We start from the raw sequence: 26437 nt of genomic DNA, 5'->3' as shown, positions 1-26437 counted from the left end.
TCACAGCTTTGATGCACCTGTACTGACCTCGCCTTCTGGATGATAGCGGGGTGAACAGGCAGTGGCTCGGGTGGTTGTTGTCCTTGATGATCTTTTTGGCCTTCCTGTGACATCAGGTGGTGTAGGTGTCCTGGAGGGCAGGTAGTTTGCCCCCGGTGATGCGTTGTGCATACCTCACTACCCTCTGGGGTAGTGCTCTTCAACCGATCACTGCCCGCACCTGCTCGTCTGTCCAACATCACTACTCTGGACGGTTCTGATACCTGGGTGTCTGGTTAGACTGTAAACTCTCCTTCCAGACTCACATTAAGCATCTCCAATCCAAAATTTAATCTAGAATTGGCTTCCTATTTTGCAACAAAGCATCCTTCACTCATGCTGCCAAACATGCCCTCGTAAAACTGACCATCCTACCGATCCTTGACTTCGGTGATGTCATTTACAAAATAGCCTCCAACACTCTACTCAACAAATTGGATGCAGTCTATCACTGTTTCGTCACCAAGCCCCATATACTACCCACCACTGCGACCTGTATGATCTCGTTGGCTGGCCCTCGCTTCATACTCGTCGCCAAACCCACTGGCTCCAGGTCATCTACAAGTCTCTGCTAGGTAAAGCCCCGCCTTATCTCAGCTCACTAGTCACCATAGCAGCACCCACCCGTAGCACGTGCTCCAGCAGGTATATTTTACTGGTCATCCCCAAAGCCAACTCCTCCTTTTGCCGCCTTTCCTTCCAGTTCTCTGCTGCCAATGACTGGAACGAATTGCAAAAATCACTGAAGCTGGTGTCTTTTATCTCCCTCTTTAACTTTAAGCACCAGCTGTCAGAGCAGCTCACACTGTACCTGTACACAACCAATCTGTAAATATACACCCAACTACCTCATCCCCATATTGTTATTTATCCTCTTGCTCTTTTGCACCCCAGTATCTCTACTTGCACATCATCATCTACACATCTATCACTCCAGTGTTAATGCTAAATTGTAATTATTTTGCCTCCTATTTATTGCCTTACCTCCCTACTCTTCTACATTTGCTCACACTGTATATAGATTTTTCTACTGTGTTATTGACTGTATGTTTGTTTATTCCATGTGTAACTCTGTGTTGTTGTTTCTGTCTAACTGCTTTGCTTTATCTTGGCCAGGTCGCAGTTGTAAATGAGAACTTGTTCTCAACTAGCCACCTGGTTAAATAAAGGGAACTTGTTCTCAACTAGCCACCTGGTTAAATAAAGGTGAAATAAGAAATAAAAAATAAAAAACTCTCATTCAAATAAACACATACAAGAACACACACATACATGTAATCCTGCCAGACATGCACACAAACATATACAGTTGGCATTGTTGTTTGCTCTTTTCTTCTGTCTTTCTTTTGTCTCTTTAGTTTCTTATTCTCTTGGTTGTTGGTGCATTGTGGGGTGGGGAATTGATTGTATTTTTAGTTTTTCTTCTTAGGGGAAGGGGACTGTGGAAGGGGTCTCGAAAGGTTGAGAGACAGCTATTGGGGAACTGTGGGGGGGATCTTGGAGGGTTCGGGTTCACGTTATTTGGCCTGGTGGGAGATCTGTCAACATGCCCTTGAGCAGGGCATTGACCCTGGATGCTTCTGTGTGTCACTCTGGATGGGAGTCTGTTGGATGACTGGTGTGGTGTCGTTGTTGGATGACTGGTGTGGTGTAGTTGTTGAATGGGAGTCTGTTGGATGACTGGTGTGGTGTAGTTGTTGAATGGGAGTCTGTTGGATGACTGGTGTGGTGTAGTTGTTGAATGGGAGTCTGTTGGATGACTGGTGTGGTGTAGTTGTTGAATGGGAGTCTGTTGGATGACTGGTGTGGTGTAGTTGTTGGATGACTGGTGTGGTGTAGTTGTTGAATGGGAGTCTGTTGGATGACTGGTGTGGTGTAGTTGTTGAATGGGAGTCTGTTGGATGACTGGTGTGGTGTAGTTGTTGGATGACTGGTGTGGTGTCGTTGTTGGATGACTGGTGTGGTGTAGTTGTTGAATGGGAGTCTGTTGGATGACTGGTGTGGTGTAGTTGTTGAATGGGAGTCTGTTGGATGACTGGTGTGGTGTAGTTGTTGAATGGGAGTCTGTTGGATGACTGGTGTGGTGTAGTTGTTGAATGGGAGTCTGTTGGATGACTGGTGTGGTGTAGTTGTTGAATGGGAGTCTGTTGGATGACTGGTGTGGTGTAGTTGTTGAATGGGAGTCTGTTGGATGACTGGTGTGGTGTAGTTGTTGAATGGGAGTCTGTTGGATGACTGGTGTGGTGTAGTTGTTGAATGGGAGTCTGTTGGATGACTGGTGTGGTGTAGTTGTTGAATGGGAGTCTGTTGGATGACTGGTGTGGTGTAGTTGTTGGATGACTGGTGTGGTGTAGTTGTTGAATGGGAGTCTGTTGGATGACTGGTGTGGTGTCGTTGTTGAATGGGAGTCTGTTGGATGACTGGTGTGGTGTAGTTGTTGAATGGGAGTCTGTTGGATGACTGGTGTGGTGTCGTTGTTGAGCGGCTTCACTGCAAGTATATTGTATGTTTCGGATTTTCCTTATTTTTTTTATTATTAAAAATCATTATTGTGTATGTAGCCAAGTTATTGTGTATATAGCCAAGTTATTGTGTATATAGCCAAGTTATTGTGTATTTAGCCAAGTTATTGTGTATATAGCCAAGTTATTGTGTATATAGCCAAGTTATTGTGTATATAGCCAAGTTATTGTGTATATAGCCAAGTTATTGTGTATATAGCCAAGTTATTGTGTATATAGCCAAGTTATTGTGTATATAGCCAAGTTATTGTGTATATAGCCAAGTTATTGTGTATATAGCCAAGTTATTGTGTATATAGCCAAGTTATTGTGTATATAGCCAAGTTATTGTGTATATAGCCAAGTTATTGTGTATATAGCCAAGTTATTGTGTATATAGCCAGGTTATTGTGTATATAGCCAGGTTATTGTGTATATAGCCAGGTTATTGTGTATATAGCCAGGTTATTGTGTATATAGCCAAGTTATTGTGTATATAGCCAAGTTATTGTGTATATAGCCAGGTTATTGTGTATATAGCCAGGTTATTGTGTATATAGCCAGGTTATTGTGTATATAGCCAAGGTTATTGTGTATATAGCCAAGTTATTGTGTATATAGCCAAGGTTATTGTGTATATAGCCAGGTTATTGTGTATATAGCCAAGGTTATTGTGTATATAGCCAAGTTATTGTGTATATAGCCAAGTTATTGTGTATATAGCCAAGTTATTGTGTATATAGCCAAGTTATTGTGTATATAGCCAAGTTATTGTGTATATAGCCAAGTTATTGTGTATATAGCCAAGTTATTGTGTATATAGCCAAGTTATTGTGTATATAGCCAAGTTATTGTGTATATAGCCAAGTTATTGTGTATATAGCCAAGTTATTGTGTATATAGCCAAGTTATTGTGTATATAGCCAAGTTATTGTGTATATAGCCAAGCCAAGTTATTGTGTATATAGCCAAGTTATTGTGTATATAGCCAAGTTATTGTGTATATAGCCAAGGTTATTGTGTATATAGCCAAGTTATTGTGTATATAGCCAAGTTATTGTGTATATAGCCAGGTTATTATGTATATAGCCAAGTTATTGTGTATATAGCCAAGTTATTGTGTATATAGCCAAGTTATTGTGTATATAGCCAAGTTATTGTGTATATAGCCAGGTTATTGTGTATATAGCCAAGTTATTGTGTATATAGCCAAGTTATTGTGTATATAGCCAGGTTATTATGTATATAGCCAAGTTATGTGTATATAGCCAAGTTATTGTGTATATAGCCAAGTTATTGTGTATATAGCCAAGTTATTGTGTATATAGCCAGGTTATTATGTATATAGCCAAGTTATTGTGTATATAGCCAAGTTATTGTGTATATAGCCAGGTTATTGTGTATTTAGCCAAGTTATTGTGTATATAGCCAAGTTATTGTGTATATAGCCAAGTTATTGTGTATGTAGCCAAGTTATTGTGTATATAGCCAAGTTATTGTGTATATAGCCAGGTTATTGTGTATATAGCCAGGTTATTGTGTATTTAGCCAAGTTATTGTGTATATAGCCAAGTTATTGTGTATATAGCCAAGTTATTGTGTATATAGCCAAGTTATTGTGTATATAGCCAAGTTATTGTGTATGTAGCCAAGTTATTGTGTATATAGCCAAGTTATTGTGTATGTAGCCAAGTTATTGTGTATATAGCCAAGTTATTGTGTATATAGCCAAGTTATTGTGTATATAGCCAAGTTATTGTGTATATAGCCAAGTTATTGTGTATATAGCCAAGTTATTGTGTATGTAGCCAAGTTATTGTGTATGTAGCCAAGTTATTGTGTATATAGCCAAGTTATTGTGTATATAGCCAAGTTATTGTGTATGTAGCCAAGTTATTGTGTATATAGCCAAGTTATTGTGTATATAGCCAGGTTATTGTGTATTTAGCCAAGTTATTGTGTATATAGCCAAGTTATTGTGTATTTAGCCAAGTTATTGTGTATATAGCCAAGTTATTGTGTATGTAGCCAAGTTATTGTGTATATAGCCAAGTTATTGTGTATATAGCCAAGTTATTGTGTATATAGCCAAGTTATTGTGTATATAGCCAAGTTATTGTGTATGTAGCCAAGTTATTGTGTATGTAGCCAAGTTATTGTGTATATAGCCAAGTTATTGTGTATATAGCCAAGTTATTGTGTATATAGCCAAGTTATTGTGTATATAGCCAAGTTATTGTGTATATAGCCAAGTTATTGTGTATGTAGCCAAGTTATTGTGTATATAGCCAAGTTATTGTGTATATAGCCAAGTTATTGTGTATATAGCCAAGTTTGTCAATATTAAGATGATCTGCTTGCTTGCTCTTTCCTCTCTACTGTCAGTCAGTGTATCATAGTGTTCCTCAGGGACAACAGACTGCGTGGTACTACTGACAGAATAATGATAAGGAATGTGAAAGTATAGTCACTAACTAACCGTGACTCACCTCTGACCTATAGGACACCCCAGAGGGCCAGCAGCCAATGGGAACCCCCCAAGTGCTGACCTTTCAGGTGACCCCTACAGACTACCTGTTGGGCGTGGCCGACCTGACAGGTGAGCTGATGAGGATGTGTATCAGTAGCGTGGGGAACGGGGACATGGACACACCCTTCCAGGTCAGCATATTCCTGTATCTGTGTTAGGGTTGCAAATTTTTTTTTTCTTCAGAAATTTCTGGTAGAGTATTCCCAGACTCAGGAGGGAATAAGCAGGAAATCCAGGAATAATCCAAGAAGGATTTCTGGGAGTTTTGGTAAAGTTACCAGACTTTTGTAAGCCTCGTCACTGTAAAAACACAGACAACTGATGTAAAAACACAGACAACTACTGATGTAAAAAGGCTGACTGACAGACAGACTGGATCTAGATATTGTTGTCACTGTAAAACACTGTGACAACTCCTCATGTAGAAAGTGCTTAATAAATCCATCTGATTGCTCTATCCCAGGTGTCCATGTTCCTGCGTCAGATCCACGATGGTTTCTCCTACATCGGTAACACTGGTCCTTATGAGGTCAGTAAGAAGCTGCTCACTCTATGTCTGTGTGTGGGTGGCTGGGGCAGTACATTTTGTGATTGATTGATTGGCTAATTTAATGAATTGATCTATCCCAGGTCAGTAAGAAGCTCCACACGCTGAGACAGAGTCTGTCCAAGGTGGAGGATGCCTGCTATACCCTGAAGGTGCGGGGGTCAGAGATCCCCAAACACATGCTGGCTGACGTCTTCTCCAGCAGGACAGCCATGATGGACCAGGACGAAGGAATGGCCTAGCGATGGTGGTGGGGTTTAATGGTGGAGGTGGGGTGTAATGATCTGGAAAGGGGTAGGGTTAAATGATGGGCGTGGTCTGTACCTAGGGGAAACTTCACCCCGAGCCCTGTTATGCAGTCAGGGTCATGTTCAATAGGCAAAATGTTGTGGAACTTTGCAGATAGAAATCTATAGAGATGTTGTGATTCCTTTTTCTAGATGTTCAAGAGGCATGTTTGTTCTACAAAGTACATTTCTATCTGAATGTTCCAGAACGTTATACTCTGGTTTGTTATTGTTCTGTGGTGACATCTGATGTTGGTCTGGATAATGCGTTTGTTATGGTATTTGGTGTCAACTGTTGTTTCATTCAAACATTGTTCATTGCTGTTTGTTCTGAATCTGATCAGTGCCGTCACAATCTCTGCTGTGCCAAACGGTCAATCCCAATCTGAAGGTCGTCAAGATATAGCATGTAAAATGTCACTCTTAATTGAGTATTTTTCAATAAAGTTCAAAAAGTGTTGTGAAGATGACACTCTCAGGCATTATTGTGTGTGAGGCTGGGTCTCTCCTCTATCTAAAGTAGACTACACCTGTCTGGGAGTCTAAAGTAGACTACACCTGTCTGGGAGTCTAAAGTAGACTACACCTGTCTGGGAGTCTAAAGTAGACTACACCTGTCTGATAATCTAAAGTAGACTACACCTGTCTGATAATCTAAAGTAGACTACACCTGTCTGATAATCTAAAGTAGACTACACCTGTCTGGTAATCTAAAGTAGACTACACCTGTCTGGTAATCTAAAGTAGACTAAATCAAATTTATTTATATAGCCCTTCGTACATCAGCTGATATCTCAAAGTGCTGTACAGAAACCCAGCCTAAAACCCCAAACAGCAAGCAATGCAGGTGTAGAAGCACGGTGGCTAGGAAAAACTCCCTAGAAAGGCCAAAACCTAGGAAGAAACCTAGAGAGGAACCAGGCTATGTGGGGTGGCCAGTCCTCTTCTGGCTGTGCCGGGTGGAGATTATAACAGAACATGGCCAAGATGTTCAAATGTTCATAAATGACCAGCATGGTCAAATAATAATAAGGCAGAACAGTTGAAACTGGAACAGCAGCATGGCCAGGTGGACTGGGGACAGCAAGGAGTCATCATGTCAGGTAGTCCTGGGGCATGGTCCTAGGGCTCAGGTCCTCCGAGAGAGAGAAAGAAAGAGAGAAGGAGAGAATTAGAGAACGCACACTTAGATTCACACAGGACACCGAATAGGACAGGAGAAGTACTCCAGATATAACAAACTGACCCCAGCCCCCCGACACAAACTACTGTAGCATAAATACTGGAGGCTGAGACAGGAGGGGTCAGGAGACACAGGCCCCATCCGAGGACACCCCCGGACAGGGCCAAACAGGAAGGATATAACCCCACCCACTTTGCCAAAGCACAGCCCCCACACCATTAGAGGGATATCTTCAACCCCCAACTTACCATCCTGAGACAAGGCTGAGTATAGCCCACAAAGATCTCCGCCACGGCACAACCCAAGGGGGGGGCGCCAACCCAGACAGGATGACCACAACAGTGAATCAACCCACTCAGGTGACGCACCCCCTCCAGGGACGGCATGAGAGAGCCCCAGCAAGCCAGTGACTCAGCCCCTGTAATAGGGTTAGAGGCAGAGAATCCCAGTGGAAAGAGGGGAACCGGCCAGGCAGAGACAGCAAGGACTACACCTGTCTGGTAATCTAAAGTAGACTACACCTCTCTGGGAGTCTAAAGTAGACTACACCTGTCAGGTAATCTAAAGTAGACTACACCTGTCTGATAATCGAAAGTAGACTACACCTGTCTGATAATCGAAAGTAGACTACACCTGTCTGGTAATCTAAAGTAGCCTACACCTGTCTGGTAATCTAAAGTAGCCTACACCTGTCTGATAATCTAAAGTAGCCTACACCTGTCTGATAATCTAAAGTAGACTACACCTGTCTGACAATCTAAAGTAGACTACACCTGTCTGACAATCTAAAGTAGCCTACACCTGTCTGGTAATCTAAAGTAGCCTACACCTGTCTGACAATCTAAAGTTGCCTTTACACCTGTCTGATAATCTAAAGTAGCCTTTACACCTGTCTGACAATCTAAAGTAGCCTACACCTGTCTGGTAATCTAAAGTAGCCTACACCTGTCTGATAATCTAAAGTAGCCTACACCTGTCTGATAATCTAAAGTAGCCTACACCTGTCTGACAATCTAAAGTAGCCTACACCTGTCTGGTAATCTAAAGTAGCCTACACCTGTCTGGTAATCTAAAGTAGCCTACACCTGTCTGATAATCTAAAGTAGCCTTTACACCTGTCTGATAATCTAAAGTAGCCTTTACACCTGTCTGATAATCTAAAGTAGCCTTTACACCTGTCTGATAATCTAAAGTAGCCTTTACACCTGTCTGATAATCTAAAGTAGCCTTTACATCAGTCTGATAATCTAAAGTAGCCTTTACACCTGTCTGATTTATTTAGTCCCAAATGCCACCCTATTCCTTCCATAGTACACTACTTTAGACCAGGGCAATAATCTCTACCTAGTACACTACTTTTTTACCAAAAGCAGAGCACTCTGTAGGGAATGGAGTGGCATTTGGGACGTATTGGTTGACTCTCCTGGCTGCCTAACTGAGGGAGACGTGACCTATGTCACCTGTATGTGCCTATCGCCCGCTGAGCCTCCTGGCACACACACTCACACCTGCCCCCACTCTCATCCACCTCACCTCTCTCCCCCCTCAGGCGATCGTCACCAGGATGGAATAAATGCAAACGTCAAATAAGGATTGGTAAAGTGTTTGGTGTCTCTCACTATGCTGTGTGTGTGTATTTTTCTGGTAGGGCTCACAACTACCCCCTAGTGTTGTAACATGGTCATTACCACACCCTAGTGTTGTAACATGGTCATTACCATCCCCTAGTGTTGTAACATGGTCCCTAGTGTTATAACATGGTCATTACCACCCCCTAGTGTTATAACATGGTCATTACAATCCCTAGTGTTGTAACATGGTCATTACCACCCCCTACTGTTATAACATGGTCATTACAATCCCGAGTGTTGTAACATGGTCATTACCACCCCCTAGTGTATTAACATGGTCATTACAATCTCTAGTGTTGTAACATGGTCATTACAATCCCTAGTGTTGTAACATGGTCATTACCACCCCCTAGTGTTGTAACATGGTCATTACCACCCCCTACTGTTATAACATGGTCATTACAATCCCTTACTGTTATAACATGGTCATTACAATCCCTAGTGTTATAACATGGTCATTACAATCCCTAGTGTTATAACATGGTCATTACAATCCCTAGTGTTATAACATGGTCATTCCCACCCCCTTTTTATTTATTATATTTTACCTTTATTTAACCAGGTAGGCAAGTTGAGAACAAGTTCTCATTTACAATTGCGACCTGGCCAAGATAAAGCTAGTGTTATAACATGGTCATTCCCACCCCCTAGTGTTGTAACATGGTTATTACCACCCCCTAGTGTTGTAACATGGTTATTACCACCCCCTAGTGTTGTAACATGGTCATTACCACCCCCTAGTGTTGTAACATGGTCATTACAATCCCTCGTGTTGTAACATGGTCATTACCACCCCCTAGTGTTGTAACATGGTCATTACCACCCCCTAGTGTTGTAACATGGTCATTACCACCCCCTAGTGTTGTAACATGGTCATTACCACCCCCTACTGTTATAACATGGTCATTACAATCCCTTACTGTTATAACATGGTCATTACAATCCCTAGTGTTATAACATGGTCATTACAATCCCTAGTGTTATAACATGGTCATTACAATCCCTAGTGTTATAACATGGTCATTACAATCCCTAGTGTTATAACATGGTCATTACAATCCCTAGTGTTATAACATGGTCATTACCACCCCCTAGTGTTGTAACATGGTCATTACAATCCCTAGTGTTATAACATGGTCATTACCACCCCCTAGTGTTATAACATGGTCATTACAATCCCTAGTGTTATAACATGGTCATTACAATCCCTAGTGTTATAACATGGTCATTACCACCCCCTAGTGTTGTAACATGGTCATTACAATCCCTAGTGTTATAACATGGTCATTACCACCCCCTAGTGTTATAACATGGTCATTACAATCCCTAGTGTTATAACATGGTCATTACCACCCCCTAGTGTTGTAACATGGTCATTACAATCCCTAGTGTTAACATGGTCATTACAATTCCTAGTGTTGTAACATAGTCATTACTTCCCCCTAGTGTTAACATAGTCATTACCTCCCCCTAGTGTTATAACATGGTCATTACCACCCCCTAGTGTTGTAACATGGTCATTACAATCCCTAGTGTTATAACATGGTCATTACCACCCCCTAGTGTTATAACATGGTCATTACAATCCCTAGTGTTATAACATGGTTATTACCACCCTCAAATCAGATTGGTCACATACACATGGTTAGCAGATGTTAATACGAGTGTAGCAAAATGCTTGTGCTTCTAGTTCTGACCATGCAGTAATATCTAACATGTAATCCAGCAATTCCCCAACCACTACCTAATACACACAAATCTAAAGGGGTTAATGAGAATATGTATTTATAAGTATATGGATGAGTGATGGCCGAGCGGCATGGGCAAGGTGCAGTAGATGGTATAAAATACAGTATATACATGTGAGATGAGTAATGTAAGATATGTAAACATTATTAAAGTGGCATTGTTTAAGGTGACTAGTGATCCATTTATTAAAGTGGCATTGTTTAAGGTGACTAGTGATCCATTTATTAAAGTGGCATTGTTTAAGGTGACTAAAGTGACTAGTGTCCAGTGATTGGGTCTCAATGTAGGCAGCAGCCTCTCTGAGTTAGTGATTGCTGTTTAGCAGTCTGATGGCCTTGAGAAAAAAAACTGTTTTTCAATCTCTTGGTCCCAGCTTTGATACACCTGTACTGACCTCACCTTCTGGATGATAGCGGGGTGAACAGGCACTGGCTCGGGTGGTTGATGTCCTTGATGATCTTTTTGGCCTTCCTGTGATATCAGGTGCTGTAGGTGTCATGGAGGGCAGGTAGTTTGCCCCCGGTGATGCATTGTGCAGACCGCACCACCCTCTGGTGAGCCTTACGGTTGAGGGGGATGCAGTTGCCGTACCAGGCAGTGATACAGTCCGACAGGATGCTCTCGATTGTGCATCTGTAAAAGTTTGTTAGGGTTTAGGGTGACAAGACAAATTTCTTCAGCCTCCTGAGGTTGAAGAGGCGCTGTTGCGCCCTCTTCCTCATACTGTCTGTGTGGGTGGACCAATTCAGCCTGGCTTTTCTATGGCGGTTTTGGAGCAGTGGCTTCTTCCTTGCTGAGCGGCCCTTTCAGGTTATGTCGATATAGGACTCGTTTTACTGTGAATATAGATACTTTTGTACCTGTTTCCTCCAACATTTTCACAAGATCTTTTGCTGTTGTTCTGGGATTTATTTGCACTTTTCGCACCAATGTACGTTCATCTCTAGGAGACAGAACGCGTCTCCTTCCTGAGCGGTATGACGGCTGCGTGGTGTCATGGTGTTTATACTTGCGTACTATTGTTTGTACAGATGCACGTAGTACCTTCAGGCGTTTGGAAATTGCTCCCAAGGATGAACCAGACTTGTGGAGGTCTACAATTTTTTTTCTGATATCTTGGCTGATTTCTTCTGATTTTCCCATGACGTCAAGCAAAGAGGCACTGAGTTTGAAGGAAGGCCTTGAAATACATCCACAGGTACACCTCCAATTGACTCAAATTATGTCAATTAGCCTATCAGAAGCTTCTAAAGCCATGACATCATTTTCTGGAATTTTCCAAGCTGTTAAAATGCACAGTCAAGTTAGTGTATGTAAACTTCTGACCCACTGGAATTGTGATACAGTGAATTATAAGTTAAATAATCTGTCTGTAAACAATTAATGGAAAAAATACTTGCGTCATGCACAAAGTAGATGTCCTAACCGACTTGCCAAAACTATAGTTTGTTAACAAGAAATTTGTGGAGTGGTTGAAAAACAAGTTTTAATGACTCCAACCTAAGTGTATGTAAACTAGTTTTAATGACTCCAACCTAAGTGTATGTAAACTAGTTTTAATGACTCCAACCTAAGTGTATGTAAACTAGTTTTAATGACTCCAACCTAAGTGTATGTAAACTAGTTTTAATGACTCCAACCTAAGTGTATGTAAACTAGTTTTAATGACTCCAACCTAAGTGAATGTAAACTAGTTTTAATGACTTCAACCTAAGTGAATGTAAACTAGTTTTAATGACTCCACCTAAGTGTATGTAAACTAGTTTTAATGACTCCACCTAAGTGTATGTAAACTAGTTTTAATGACTCCACCTAAGTGTATGTAAACTTCAGACTTCAACTGTAAGTCATGTCAAGCCTTATTCATACAGGTTTGTTGAATAGGAAAAACATTATATAAAATATTTCATATTTTTATCATATTTGTACTGTGTACTTAAACTTGTTTCTTTAAAGTGACTACACCTCAGCAATGTAGAACTATTTAGACTTTTCTTGGAGTATGCAACATTACTAGTTATTGTTTATGTCGCTGTCATGATAAATAAGTCTTTTGGGGGATTACATAGATTAATAAATAAAAAAATACATTTAGTTACATTAAACCGTTTTTTTTAACGCAGAATCTGTTTGAATCTCATCACGGGCTACCTTAGTATTTTAGCTAATTAGCAACTTTTCAACTACTTTCTACTTTTTTGCTACTTTGCAAATACTTAGCATGTTAGCTACCCCTAACCTTAAGCCTTTCAGCTAACCTTCCTCTTACACTAACCTTAACCCTTTAACCTAACTCCTAACCTTAACCGATTTACGTACAGAACAATACGAATTGCTCTGAGACTAGGTTGTGTCCTGCCATGGGATATGAGGTCATGAGTCTAGGTCTGGTGATCAGACAGCTGGTTGGTTTGATCTGCCCGGCGACAGTAAGTGGCTCTAAACCATGTAGGACAAGGACTTAGAACTGCATGGGCCTGCCATTTTGCGTTAATTAGACAGTCACTAGACATTGAACCCAGTCAGGGCACCAGAGTCCCAATACAGAGACAGAGGATAAGGTCAGTAACAAAGACCTACTGTTGTGTCGGCTGACTGACTACTTGACTGCTCTGACTGTCAAACCCCTTGTCTAGAAACACTCCTGGGAGGCGGTGACCAGTGAAGCTGGGTGACAGAGGGGTCTGGGAATGGAACACAGCGAAAAGAAACTCTGGCGGGGCAAGGAGACTTTCTCCATGGGAAGTAAAGCCTTGAAGGCAATATTTCCGCAGTAGCCTATGTTATTCATAATGATAGCGACAGAATAAAGTAACACAATTTGACAACGTTTCCATGACAAAAATGTACTTTAAAATATCTTACCATGGAATCATTATTGGATACGGTGTTGCTTTTTCTAAATGGCCTTATAAGGAGTCCTCGTCCAATTGGACATATGCCTATTCCACCAACGTGGTCTCAGAGCATTTCGTATTATTCCATTTGTAAATCCGAGACACTCCATGTAGTATGATATGTTACGTTTCGTATGGTATGCATTCATTTGTGGATGTTTCATCATCCATTTCGTTACAAATTACAATTTGTATGATGCGTTACGAATTGCAATTTGTGCAATATGTTATGAATTTACAAAATGTACAATATGTTACATATTTGCAAATGTATGTTATGTTAAAAATGACATTTTGTTGTGACTAAATGTTGGCTAGGTGGCTAATGTTAGCTGGCTGGCTAACGTTAACTCTAGGGGTTAGGGTTAAGGTTAGGAGTTAGGTTAAAAGGTTAGGGTTAGATGAAGGGTTAGCTAACATGTTAGGGTTAGATGAAGGGTTAGCTAACATGTTAGGGTTAGATGAAGGGTTAGCTAACACGTTAGGGTTAGATGAAGGGTTAGCTAACACGTTAAGGTTAGATGAAGGGTTAGCTAACACGTTAAGGTTAGATGAAGGGTTAGCTAACACGTTAAGGTTAGATGAAGGGTTAGCTAACACGTTAGGGTTAGGTGAAGGGTTAGCTAACACGTTAAGGTTAGATGAAGGGTTAGCTAACAGGTTAAGGTTAGGAGTTAGGTTAAAAGGTTAAGGTTAGGGTTAGGTGAAGGGTTAGCTAACACGTTAAGGTTAGATGAAGGGTTAGCTAACACGTTAAGGTTAGATGAAGGGTTAGCTAACACGTTAAGGTTAGATGAAGGGTTAGCTAACACGTTAAGGTTAGATGAAGGGTTAGCTAACACGTTAAGGTTAGATGAAGGGTTAGCTAACACGTTAAGGTTAGATGAAGGGTTAGCTAACACGTTAAGGTTAGATGAAGGGTTAGCTAACACGTTAAGGTTAGATGAAGGGTTAGCTAACACGTTAAGGTTAGATGAAGGGTTAGCTAACACGTTAAGGTTAGATGAAGGGTTAGCTAACACGTTAAGGTTAGATGAAGGGTTAGCTAACACGTTAAGGTTAGATGAAGGGTTAGCTAACACGTTAAGGTTAGATGAAGGGTTAGCTAACACGTTAGGGTTAGATGAAGGGTTAGCTAACACGTTAAGGTTAGATGAAGGGTTAGCTAACACGTTAGGGTTAGATGAAGGGTTAGCTAACACGTTAGGGTTAGTTGAAGGGTTAGCTAACACGTTAGGGTTAGATGAAGGGTTAGCTAACATGTTAGGGTTAGATGAAGGGTTAGCTAACATGTCAGGGTTAGGTGAAGGGTTAGCTAACATGTTAAGTAGTTGCAAAGTTGCTAAAGTTGTTTGTGATGAGATTCAAACATGCAACCTTTTACTTAAAACCAGTTCAATGTAACTACATGTAATCTATGTAATCCCCAAAAATAATTATTTATCATGAGAGAGCCATGAACAATAACTAGTAATGCTGCATACTCACAGAAAGGTCAAACGTTCTCCTTTCTGGTAGAATACATTGCTGAGGTGTAGTCACTTTTGAGGACACAAGCTCAAGTACATAGTACAAAAATAATACAGAAGTTGGTCCCTCTCCTTGTTCCGGCGGCGGTCGAAGTCACCGACCTTCAAGCCATCACTGATCCACTTTTCATTTCCCATTGGTTTTGTCTTGTCTTCCATCACACCTGGTTCCAATTCCATCAATTACATGTTGTGTATTTAACCCTCTGTTCCCCCCATGTCCTTAATTGTTTCTTGTAGTGCTGGTTATTACCGGGTTTTGTTTGACCCATTCCATGTATTGTTCTGTTGACGCTGGTTTATGTTGATTAAACGACACCGTTGTAAATCAGTTTCCGCTCTCCTGCGCCTGACTTCTCTGCCGCCAGTACGCACCTCATTACACATTAGACTGACATGCTTTCTAAATATAGTATAATCAATTTATACACTAACTATAAGGTATCACATTCCCTATAACTGTAAAATAGATATTTGTTTAGTGTTGGAGAAAATGTTCATTTTTTTCTAAAGATCAAAACGTCTCCGTCTCACAGCGCTCGAACTTGGCTTCCTGAACCACTGTGTCGGTGAGAGCCGTTTGGATAGACGGTGTCCACAGATCGATTTATCAGCGAAAATATCGATCGGAATCAGTAACTACGCAGGTCCCCTAAACAGGGAACTTCACATCTAACAGGTCCTTTTATCTCATGTAACCATACCAAACATAACATATACTACGGGAATGAAATGGACTATGTTATGTCAAGTCTATGCGACCAGTCTGGTTGCGCACTAGAATACATCAATAATACAGTTGGCGACAACAATATTATTAAAATTATTAGGCTATTTTCATTTATTCTAAGTCAATACAAGTTACCATGCATTTCTGTAAACTATTATATCTCAGCATTCTCAGCTATTGGCTCTTGTCTTGCCCTTTTAAAAGGCGGCCTGAAGGCGAAGGAGTCAAATTCCATCTCACGTAGGAAGCAGCACCTCCTCACGTTTCTCCCTTCCACCACGACGCATAACGGGTCCGCATCAACAGGCAGAATAAGGGAGAGCTTTATTCCTCTTCGGTTGGATTATAACGGTATTGACACATGCTACGGTAATCCACTTTTATAATAATAGCGCGTTTTCTAGCGTTTTATCGTTTTGAACGAGTTGGTTCCCATTGTATCTGAAATGAACCTTCTTTCTATGGTTGTCCAAGTTTATCTTGATGCAACATAGTGAATTGACGCCCAAGAGGAATCAAGTTATTTAACGATTTTCGACACAAAGCAGAATATTTGATTACGGACATGTAAGCATTTCACCGTAAGGTCTACCTACACCTGTTATATTCGGCGCATGTGACAAATGGATTTGATTTGATATGAGGAACAAGCGAAGAGAGGGAGAATCGAACAGCCTGCTACTTTCCCCAGCGGAAATGAGCTCAGTCGGGGGTTTTTCCATCTTTTAGAACATGACGGGTTTCAGCCACTACTTGCTGCCGGTGGAACCCTGAAGGTTCTCATTCCACAACCAAAATCTTTAGATTCGGATGGAATGTCAAAGTAACTCAAATGGACTACAACTACACGGACCGCAGCAACGCGCAACATAATCATCATCACCACTGCGAAGGAGGCATGGAAGGTAACCAACCATAACCAACCTAAATAAATTATTATCATCTTGCCAGGCTATTTATATACGTTGTTTGCATTTATACTATGTCGTTGTAGCTTCATAGGCTAACATACGGACTGACTAAGTGTAGACCACATTTATACTATGTCGTTGTAGCTTCATAGGCTAACATACGGACTGACTAAGTGTAGACCACATTTATACTATGTCGTTGTAGCTTCATAGGCTAACATACGGACTGACTAAGTGTAGACCACATTTATACCAAATGCTACACGATAGGTCAATGGCTTTTTACTCAGCAGTTATTTTGGTAACGACGTGACCTCATTGGAAGGTGGTGTCTCTGAACCAGCTTCCTATTCATAGTGATCGATTGTTCTTGGTATTATGCTATTGACATAAGGGATGGATAGAATGTTGTGGTATGAGAGGCCCACAGTAGGAAACCTTTGTCAGACAGCTACAATGTTGTCAGTGTTATGGGTTAGTATAAATGACAAGATCCACTTAGTGCTTAGGCTGTTATGTAGCTATTCACTCAATGGGGAGTGATGACAGTGCACGATATGTATCAATAGTTCTGTTTCCATGAATCTTTGTCTTTCATATCCTTGGTTGTTTTACATGAACGTACCCTCCAGGCTTTCCTAATAGATTAAATACATATCGAGTGTTGCTCAATGGAGTGGTGCCTATAATAAGCCAATCATTTAGAATATTAATACAGGTCAGACAAAACTACAACACTGACTGTCTGTCTGTAAGGCTGTCTGTAAGGCTGTCTGTAAGCCTGTAGGGCTGTCTGGCTGTCTGTCTGTAGGGCTGTCTGTCTGTAGGGCTGTCTGTCTGTCTGTCTGTAAGGCTGTCTGTAAGGCTGTCTGTAGGTCTGTCTGTAAGGCTGTTTGTAAGCCTGTAGGGCTGTCTGGCTGTCTGGCTGTCTGTCTGTCTGTCTGTCTGTAGGGCTGTCTGTCTGTAGGGCTGTCTGTAAGTCTGTAAGGCTGTCTGTCTGTAGGGCTGTCTGTAAGGCTGTCTGTATGTAGGGCTGTTTGTCTGTCTAAGTCTGTCTGTAAGGCTGTCTGTCTGTAAGGCTGTCTGTAGGTCTGTCTGTCTGTCTGTAGGGCTGTCTGTCTGTCTGTAGGGCTGTCTGTCTGTAGGGCTGTCTGTAAGTCTGTAAGGCTGTCTGTCTGTAGGGCTGTCTGTAAGTCTGTAAGGCTGTCTGTCTGTAGGGCTGTCTGTAAGGCGGTCTGTATGTAGGGCTGTTTGTCTGTCTAAGTCTGTCTGTCTGTAAGGCTGTAAGTCTGTAGGGCTGTCTGTCTGTCTGTAGGGCTGTCTGTCTGTCTGTAGGGCTGTCTGTCTGTCTGTAGGGCTGTCTGTCTGTCTGTAGGGCTGTCTGTAAGTCTGTAGGGCTGTCTGTAAGTCTGTAAGGCTGTTTGTAAGCCAGGCTGTTTGTAAGCCAGGCTGTTTGTAAGCCAGGCTGTTTGTAAGCCTGGCTGTTTGTAAGCCTGTCTGTCTGTCTGTCTGTCTGTCTGTAGGGCTGTCTGGAAGGCTGTCTGCCTGTAAGGCTGTTTGTAAGTCTGCCAACTATCTACTAAGCTTTGTTGAAGCACACCATGGGGGTTACCAGGGAGAAGAGGGAGAGAGAGAGGATGACAGAATGAAGATGTCTCTGAACCGTTCAGATGTGAAAGATACAAATATAACGCTGACATCTTGTTCGAAAATTATCCTCACATTTCTTCAGTAAGAATGTTCTCAGGAGAAGCTGACCCTTTGTAGTCCCAGATCTCTGAAAGAACAGGAGGCTGAGAAGTGCTTTTCAGATCAAACATTATTCCTACCCCAGCAAGGCTGCCATGGACCGCAAATCAAACAAATAGCTGTAACCTCAGATTTATTTACTTTGGGAAAAATACTTTGTGAAAGTGTTTCTGTTCTCTGATTCTATCATAGACGGTTGTATATTTACGGGGCTTTCAGAAAGTATTCAGACCCCTTTACTTTTGCCACATTTTGTTACGTTACAGCCTTATTCTCAAATGGATTTAAAAAAACCTAAGTATTCAGACCCTTTGCTATGAGGCTCGAAATTGAGCTTAGGTGCATCCTGTTTCCATTGATCATTTCATTGATGTTTCTACAACTTGGTAGGAGTTCACCTGTGGTAAATTCAATTGATTGGACATGATTTGGAAAGGCACACACCTGTCTATATAAGGTCCCGCAGTTAACAGTGCATTTCAGAGCAAAAACCAAGCCATAAGTTTGAAGGAAAAAGCTCAGATGCAGGATTGTGTCGAGGCACAGATCTGGGTAATGGTACCAAAACATCAGGCCTTTATGGTAGAGTGGCCAGACGGAAGCCACTCCTCAGTAAAAGGCACCACAGTCCGCTTGGAGTTTGCCAATAGGCACCTGAAGACTCTCAGACCATGAGAAACAAGATTCTCTGGTCTGATGAATCCAAGATTGAACTCTTTGGCCTGAATGCCAAGCATCTCGTCTGGAGGAAACCTGGCATCATCCCTACGGTGAAGCATGGTGGTGGCAGCACCATGCTGTGGGGATGTTTTTCAGTGGCAGGGACTGGGAGACTAGTCAGGATCGAGGGAAAGATGAACGGAGCAAAGTTCTGAGATATCATTGATGAATGACCTGAGCTGACCTGATTTATTCTGTTCTGTTATAATCTCCACCCGGCACAGCCAGAAGAGGACTGGCCACCCCACATAGCCTGGTTCCTCTCTAGGTTTCTTCCTAGGTATTGGCCTTTCTAGGGAGTTTTTCCTAGCCACTGTGCTTCTCCACCTGCATTGCTTGCTGTTTGGGGTTTTAGGCTGGGTTTCTGTACAGCACTTTGAGATATCAGCTGATGTACGAAGGGCTATATAAATAAATTTGATTTGATTTGATTTGATTTGATGAAAACCTGCTCCAGAGCGCTCAGGACCTCAGACTGGTGCGAAGGTTCACCTTCCAAAAGGACAAAGACCCTAAGCACATAGCCAGACAATACAGAAGTGGCTTCGGGACAAGTCTCTCAATGTCCTTGAGTGGCCCAGCCAGAGCCCGGAGTTGAACCCAATCGAACATCTCTGGAGAGACCTGATAATAGCTGTGAGCGACGCTCCCCATCCAACCAGACAGAGCTTGAGAGAATGTGCAGAGAAGAATGAGAGAAATTCCCCAAATACAGATGTGCCAAGCTTGCAGTGTCATAGCCAAGAAGACTTGAGGCTGTAATCACTGCCAAAGGTACTTCAACAAAGTACTGAGTAGCAGTTGAAGCTATTGTATTTTGTATGGACCAGTAAGCAACACACTAGTAGTGGATCTCACTGTGCTCAGAGAGGCTTGATGAGCCACCAGGTAACAGGGTGACTACACCAGTGAAGTGGACATACCCTCGGGGTAACCATATCACCATGGAGTGGTCATACCCTCGGGGTAACCATATCACCATGGAGTGGTCATACTCTCGGGGTAACCATATCACCATGGAGTGGTCATACCCTCGGGGTAACCATATCACCATGGAGTGGTCATACCCTCGGGGTAACCATATCACCATGGAGTGGTCATACCCTCGGGGTAACCATATCACCATGGAGTGGTCATACCCTCGGGGTAACCATATCACCATGGAGTGGTCATACCCTCGGGGTAACCATATCACCATGGAGTGGTCATACTCTCGGGGTAACCATATCACCATGGAGTGGTCATACCCTCGGGGTAACCATATCACCATGGAGTGGTCATACCCTCGGGGTAACCATATCACCATGGAGTGGTCATACCCTCGGGGTAACCATATCACCATGGAGTGGTCATACCCTCGGGGTAACCATATCACCATGGAGTGGTCATACCCTCGGGGTAACCATATCACCATGGAGTGGTCATACTCTCGGGGTAACCATATCACCATGGAGTGGTCATACCCTCGGGGTAACCATATCACCATGGAGTGGTCATCCTCTGAGTCTGGACAATAGCCATTTGACTATTCTGCTTCTGGCCTTGGTTAACTATTGGCCTTTTTAATATAAATAGAGGGAAGTCCCTATTCCGTCTCGTGGAAAATGTCCTCAGCTACTGGTCAGACTGCTGATCAGAGAGTTAGCCGGTAACGTTTTTCTCATATATTGATATCAATCATGACTGTTTTGGACACTTAAGTATGGAAGAAATGTGTATGTTGTTAACATGTGAAGGACATCTTTCACCCCCTCTTCTGACAGTTACACATGGTTTTCTTTCCCTGGTTTCTGTCTGCTGATTGTTACATTACTGCCCCTATGTGACAACGTGTACACAGCAGCAACCCACATGAGATCGTGTGTGTGTGTGAGTATCTGCACCAGGGTGTGTGTATCATTATTTTCAGCTGGTTTATGTGTCCCATGTGACAGTACAGGAAGTGTGTGTCTGGGCCAACCCTACCTCGACTGCTGCTGTTACATTTCATATGATGCAGTTTCAGGTGCAGTTTCAGATGCAGTTTCAGGTGCAGTTTCAGGTGCAGTTTCAGGTGCAGTTTCAGATGCAGTTTCAGGTGCAGTTTCAGGTGCAGTTTCAGGTGCAGTTTCAGGTGCAGTTTCAGATGCAGTTTCAGATGCAGTTTCAGGTGCAGTTTCAGGTGCAGTTTCAGGTGCAGTTTCAGATGCAGTTTCAGGAACAGTTTCTCAACAATCCTCACAGGCATAGCAATGTCTATCCATTAGGATGTGAGAGCTAAATGTAAATGTAATTCCCTTCCACAAAAGCCAAGATTGAATGAGATTTAGAATGGAGCCCGAAATGTTAAAAACAGCGCTACTGTTTCCCCCCCAGCGCCTTTGTTCATGTTTTTGTTTTGTTCATGAAACGGAGCAGAGGAGGAGAGGATTGTCCGGCAGCATGGAAAGTAGGACCATGTGGATGTTAGCGGTAGCAGAGAGCATGTTTCAGGGCCATGCGGACGGCTAGAGACGACAGGCAGGCTGTTAGCGGTAGTAGAGAGCATGTTTCAGGACCATCAAATCAAAATCTATAATGAATAATGAGACTATATAATCAAATCAAATCTTAGTCACATCTGCCGACTACAATGTAGAATTTCCAGTGAAATGCTGACTTACAAGCACTTAACCAACAATGCAGTTAAAAAAAGGTTTAAAATGAGAGATGAAAGTAACAATGGGGAGGCTATATACAGGGGCTACTGGTACAGAGTCAATGTGGAGGCTATATACAGGGGCTACTGGTACAGAGTCAATGTGGAGGCTATATACAGGGTTTTACGGTACAGAGTCAATGTGGAGGCTATATACAGGGGGTACTGGTACAGAGTCAATGTGGAGGCTATATACAGGGGGTACTGGTACAGAGTCAATGTGGAGGCTATATACAGGGGGTACCGGTACAGAGTCAATGTGGAGGCTATATACAGGGGCTACTGGTACAGAGTCAATGTGGAGGCTATATACAGGGTTTTACGGTACAGAGTCAATGTGGAGGCTATATACAGGGGGTACTGGTACAGAGTCAATGTGGAGGCTATATACAGGGGGTACTGGTACAGAGTCAATGTGGAGGCTATATACAGGGTATTACGGTACAGAGTCAATGTGGAGGCTATATACAGGGTATTACGGTACAGAGTCAATGTGGAGGCTATATACAGGGAGTACCGGTACAGAGTCAATGTGGAGGCTATATACAGGGGGTACCGGTACAGAGTCAATGTGGAGGCTATGTACAGGGTATTACGGTACAGAGTCAATGTGGAGGCTATATACAGGGGGTACCGGTACAGAGTCAATGTGGAGGCTATATACAGGGTATTACGGTACAGAGTCAATGTGGAGGCTATATACAGGGGGTACCGGTACAGAGTCAATGTGGAGGCTATATACAGGGTATTACGGTACAGAGTCAATGTGGAGGCTATATACAGGGGGTACCGGTACAGAGTCAATGTGGAGGCTATATACAGGGGGTACCAGTACAGAGTCAATGGGGAGGCTATATACAGGGGGTACCGGTACAGAGTCAATGTGGAGGCTATATACAGGGGGTACCGGTACAGAGTCAATGTGGAGGCCATATACAGGGTGTTACGGTACAGAGTCAGTGTGGAGGCTATATACAGGGTGTTACGGTACAGAGTCAATGTGGAGGCTATATACAGGGTGTTACGGTACAGAGTCAGTGTGGAGGCTATATACAGGGTATTACGGTACAGAGTCAATGTGGAGGCTATATACAGGGGGTACCGGCACAGAGTCAATGTGGAGGCTATATACAGGGGGTACCGGTACAGAGTCAATGTGGAGGCTATATACAGGGGGTACCGGTACAGAGTCAATGTGGAGGCTATATACAGGGGGTACCGGTACAGAGTTAATGTGGAGGCTATATACAGGGGGTACCGGTACAGAGTCAATGTGGGGGCTATATACAGGGGGTACCGGTACAGAGTCAATGTGGAGGCTATATACAGGGGGTACCGGTACAGAGTCAGTGTGGAGGCTATATACAGGGGGTACCGGTACAGAGTCAATGTGGAGGCTATATACAGGGGGTACCGGTACAGAGTCAATGTGGAGGCTATATACAGGGGGTACCGGTACAGAGTCAATGTGGAGACTATATACAGGGGGTACCGGTACAGAGTCAATGTGGAGGCTATATACAGGAGGTACCGGTACAGAGTCAATGTGGAGGCTATATACAGGAGGTACCGGTACAGAGTCAATGTGGAGGCTATATACAGGGGGTACCGGTACAGAGTCAATGTGGAGGCTATATACAGGAGGGTACCGGCACAGAGTCAATGTGGAGGCTATATACAGGGGTTACCGGTACAGAGTCAATGGGGAGGCTATATACAGGGTGTTACGGTACAGAGTCAATGTGGAGGCTATATACAGGGTGTTACGGTACAGAGTCAATGTGGAGGCTATATACAGGGGGTACCGGTACAGAGTCAATGTGGAGGCTATATACAGGGTGTTACGGTACAGAGTCAATGTGGAGGCTATATACAGGGGGTACCGGTACAGAGTCAATGGGGAGGCTATATACAGGGGGTACCGGTACAGAGTCAATGGGGAGGCTATATACAGGGTGTTACGGTACAGAGTCAATGTGGAGGCTATATACAGGGGGTACCGGTACAGAGTCAATGTGGAGGCTATATACAGGGGTTACCAGTACAGAGTCAATGGGGAGGCTATATACAGGGGGTACCAGTACAGAGTCAATGGGGAGGCTATATACAGGGGGTACCAGTACAGAGTCAATGTGGAGGCTATATACAGGGGATACCAGTACAGAGTCAATGGGGAGGCTATATACAGGGGGTACCGGTACAGAGTCAATGTGGAGGCTATATACAGGGGGTACCGGTACAGAGTCAATGGGGAGGCTATATACAGGGGGTACCGGTACAGAGTCAATGGGGAGGCTATATACAGGGGGTACCGGTACAGAGTCAATGGGGAGGCTATATACAGGAGGGTACCGGTACAGAGTCAATGGGGAGGCTATATACAGGGGGTACCGGTACAGAGTCAATGTGGAGGCTATATACAGGGGGTACCGGTACAGAGTCAATGGGGAGGCTATATACAGGGGGTACCGGTACAGAGTCAATGGGGAGGCTATATACAGGGGGTACCGGTACAGAGTCAATGTGGAGGTTATATACAGGGTATTACGGTACACAGTCAATATGGAGGCTATATACCACATGACCTTCTCCCATTCCTCCTCTGGATCATCCAGATGGTCATTGGCTAACTTTAGACGGGCCTGGACATGCGCTGGCTTGAGCAGGGGGACCTTGCGTGCGCTGCAGGATTTTAATCCATGACGGCGTAGTGCATTACTAATGGTTTTCTTTGAGACTGTGGTCCCAGCTATCTTCAGGTCATTCCCTCACCTTCCTCATTATCATTGATGCCCCAGGAGGTGAGATCTTGCATGGAGCCCCAGACCGAGGATGATTGACTGTCATCTTGAACTTCTTCCATTTTCTAATAATTGCGCCAACAGTTGTTTCCTTCTCACCAAGCTGCTTGCCTATTGTCCTGTAGCCCATTCCAGCCTTGTGCAGGTCTACAATTGTAACCCTGTTGTCCTTACACAGCTCTCTGGTCTTGGCCATTGTGGAGAGGTTGGAGTCCGTTTGATTGAGTGTGTGGACATGTGTCTTTTATACAGGTAACGAGTTCAAACAGGTGCAGTTAATACAGGTAATGAGTGGAGAACAGGAGGGCTTCTTAAAGAAAAACGAACAGGTCTGTGAGAGCCGGAATTCTTACTGGTTGTTAGGTGATCAAATACTTATGTCATGCAATAAAATGAATTACTTAGAAATCATACAATGTGATTTTCTGGATTTTTGTTATAGATTCCATCTCACAGTTGAAGTGTTCCTATGATAAAAAATTACAGACCTCTACATGCTTTGTAAGTAGGAAACACTGCTGATTTTGCAGGTTATCAAATACTTGCTCTCCCCACTGTATACAGTGTCATGTCTTAGGAGACAGAGGCAGAGCTTCCATGTCTGTCGTGTCTTAGGAGATAGAAGCAGAGCTTCCATGTCTGTCGTGTCTTAGGAGACAGAAGCAGAGCTTCCATGTCTGTCGTGTCTTAGGAGATAGAAGCAGAGCTTCCATGTCTGTCGTGTCTTAGGAGATAGAAGCAGAGCTTCCATGTCTGTCGTGTCTTAGGAGATAGAAGCAGAGCTTCCATGTCTGTCGTGTCTTAGGAGATAGAAGCAGAGCTTCCATGTCTGTCGTGTCTTAGGAGATAGAAGCAGAGCTTCCATGTCTGTCGTGTCTTAGGAGATAGAAGCAGAGCTTCCATGTCTGTCGTGTCTTAGGAGATAGAAGCAGAGCTTCCATGTCTGTCGTGTCTTAGGAGATAGAAGCAGAGCTTCCATGTCTGTCGTGTCTTAGGAGATAGAAGCAGAGCTTCCATGTCTGTCGTGTCTTAGGAGATAGAAGCAGAGCTTCCATTGTCTGTCGTGTCTTAGGAGATAGAAGCAGAGCTTCCATGTATGTTGGCGACGCCCTCATGTTAAACACAGTTCCCATTGGCTCACTTCAGTTCAGGATGTTAAAGACAGCTTTCCATTGGTTGAGGGAGGTGAACAGGAATGCAGAGGATGTCACAAAAACAAAGGTTTGCGGATCTGCAGAGCTAATCTCTCCCAGAGACAGGCTAGGATCTGCCACAGCGAATCTGACTGACTGACCACAGATTCCACGGAGCATTAGAGGAAGTGAAAGTCAACTTTCAGCCTCTCCAGACATGTTCATCACTCTAAACAGTCAGCAACATAACTGTTTTTTTTTCCTTCACCTAATTCCACTCCAGAATAGATCCTCTATTTGTCTAAATTATACTAGGGAGGCAATATCAAAACTACACTGGAGTACTGTGAATGAGACAAAACGATGTGGAAAAATACATAACTTAAAGTTTGAATCCTTAATTGGTGAAATTGCCACGTCTGTTTGGAATATTACAACAAAGAAGTTACTGACATCATCGCAGGCGTGATGGAACAGCGGAGTATGTACTGCCTTTTCTTTCCATGTAAAGCCAACCCTGTAAAAGGCTAAACTGCATTGGCCTGTTAATGGGGGTTGGAATGATTTTAGAAGCATATTGTAAATTGTTGGTGTGGAAGTAGGGTATGGTGACTGCCATTGATTTATTTTTATTTAACCTTTATTTAACTAGGCAAGTCAGTTAAGAACCAATTCTTATTTACAATGACTGAGGCTGGGATTAAAAATAAAAAATAAATTGCATTAAAATATAGGACAAAACACAATAGAGACAACACCACATAAAGAGAGATCTAAGACAACACAGCATGACAACAACTTGGTAGCAACACAACATGGCAGC

At 42.9% G+C, this 26437-nt stretch overlaps 2 protein-coding genes across 4 annotated transcripts in view; both read left to right on the top strand.

Moving 5' to 3' along the window:
- Window positions 1-6386, top strand: part of tsnax (translin-associated factor X) — a 33774-nt gene extending 27388 nt beyond the window's left edge. Inside the window, exons 6-8 of the mRNA XM_031805135.1 lie at window positions 5043-5201; window positions 5534-5599; window positions 5701-6386. Coding sequence (XP_031660995.1) covers window positions 5043-5201; window positions 5534-5599; window positions 5701-5859 — 384 coding nt within the window. The 3' untranslated portion in view covers window positions 5860-6386. The remainder of the gene's footprint in view (window positions 1-5042; window positions 5202-5533; window positions 5600-5700) is intronic.
- A 9461-nt stretch (window positions 6387-15847) lies between these two features.
- Window positions 15848-26437, top strand: part of LOC109884094 (disrupted in schizophrenia 1 protein) — a 124984-nt gene continuing 114394 nt past the window's right edge. For 2 of the 3 annotated variants that reach the window (XM_031804835.1, XM_031804836.1), the window contains exon 1: window positions 15849-16528. In XM_031804835.1, coding sequence (XP_031660695.1) covers window positions 16456-16528 — 73 coding nt within the window. In that variant the 5' untranslated portion in view covers window positions 15849-16455. Of the gene's footprint in view, window positions 16529-26437 lie in introns of all 3 variants that reach the window. The other variant, XR_004205440.1, reaches the window with a different exon arrangement.

Source organism: Oncorhynchus kisutch, linkage group LG25, assembly GCF_002021735.2.
Source record: "Oncorhynchus kisutch isolate 150728-3 linkage group LG25, Okis_V2, whole genome shotgun sequence".
Lineage (NCBI taxonomy): Eukaryota > Metazoa > Chordata > Actinopteri > Salmoniformes > Salmonidae > Oncorhynchus > Oncorhynchus kisutch.
Note: the sequence above shows the minus strand (reverse complement) of the source record. Positions and strands in the feature narration are given on the sequence as shown.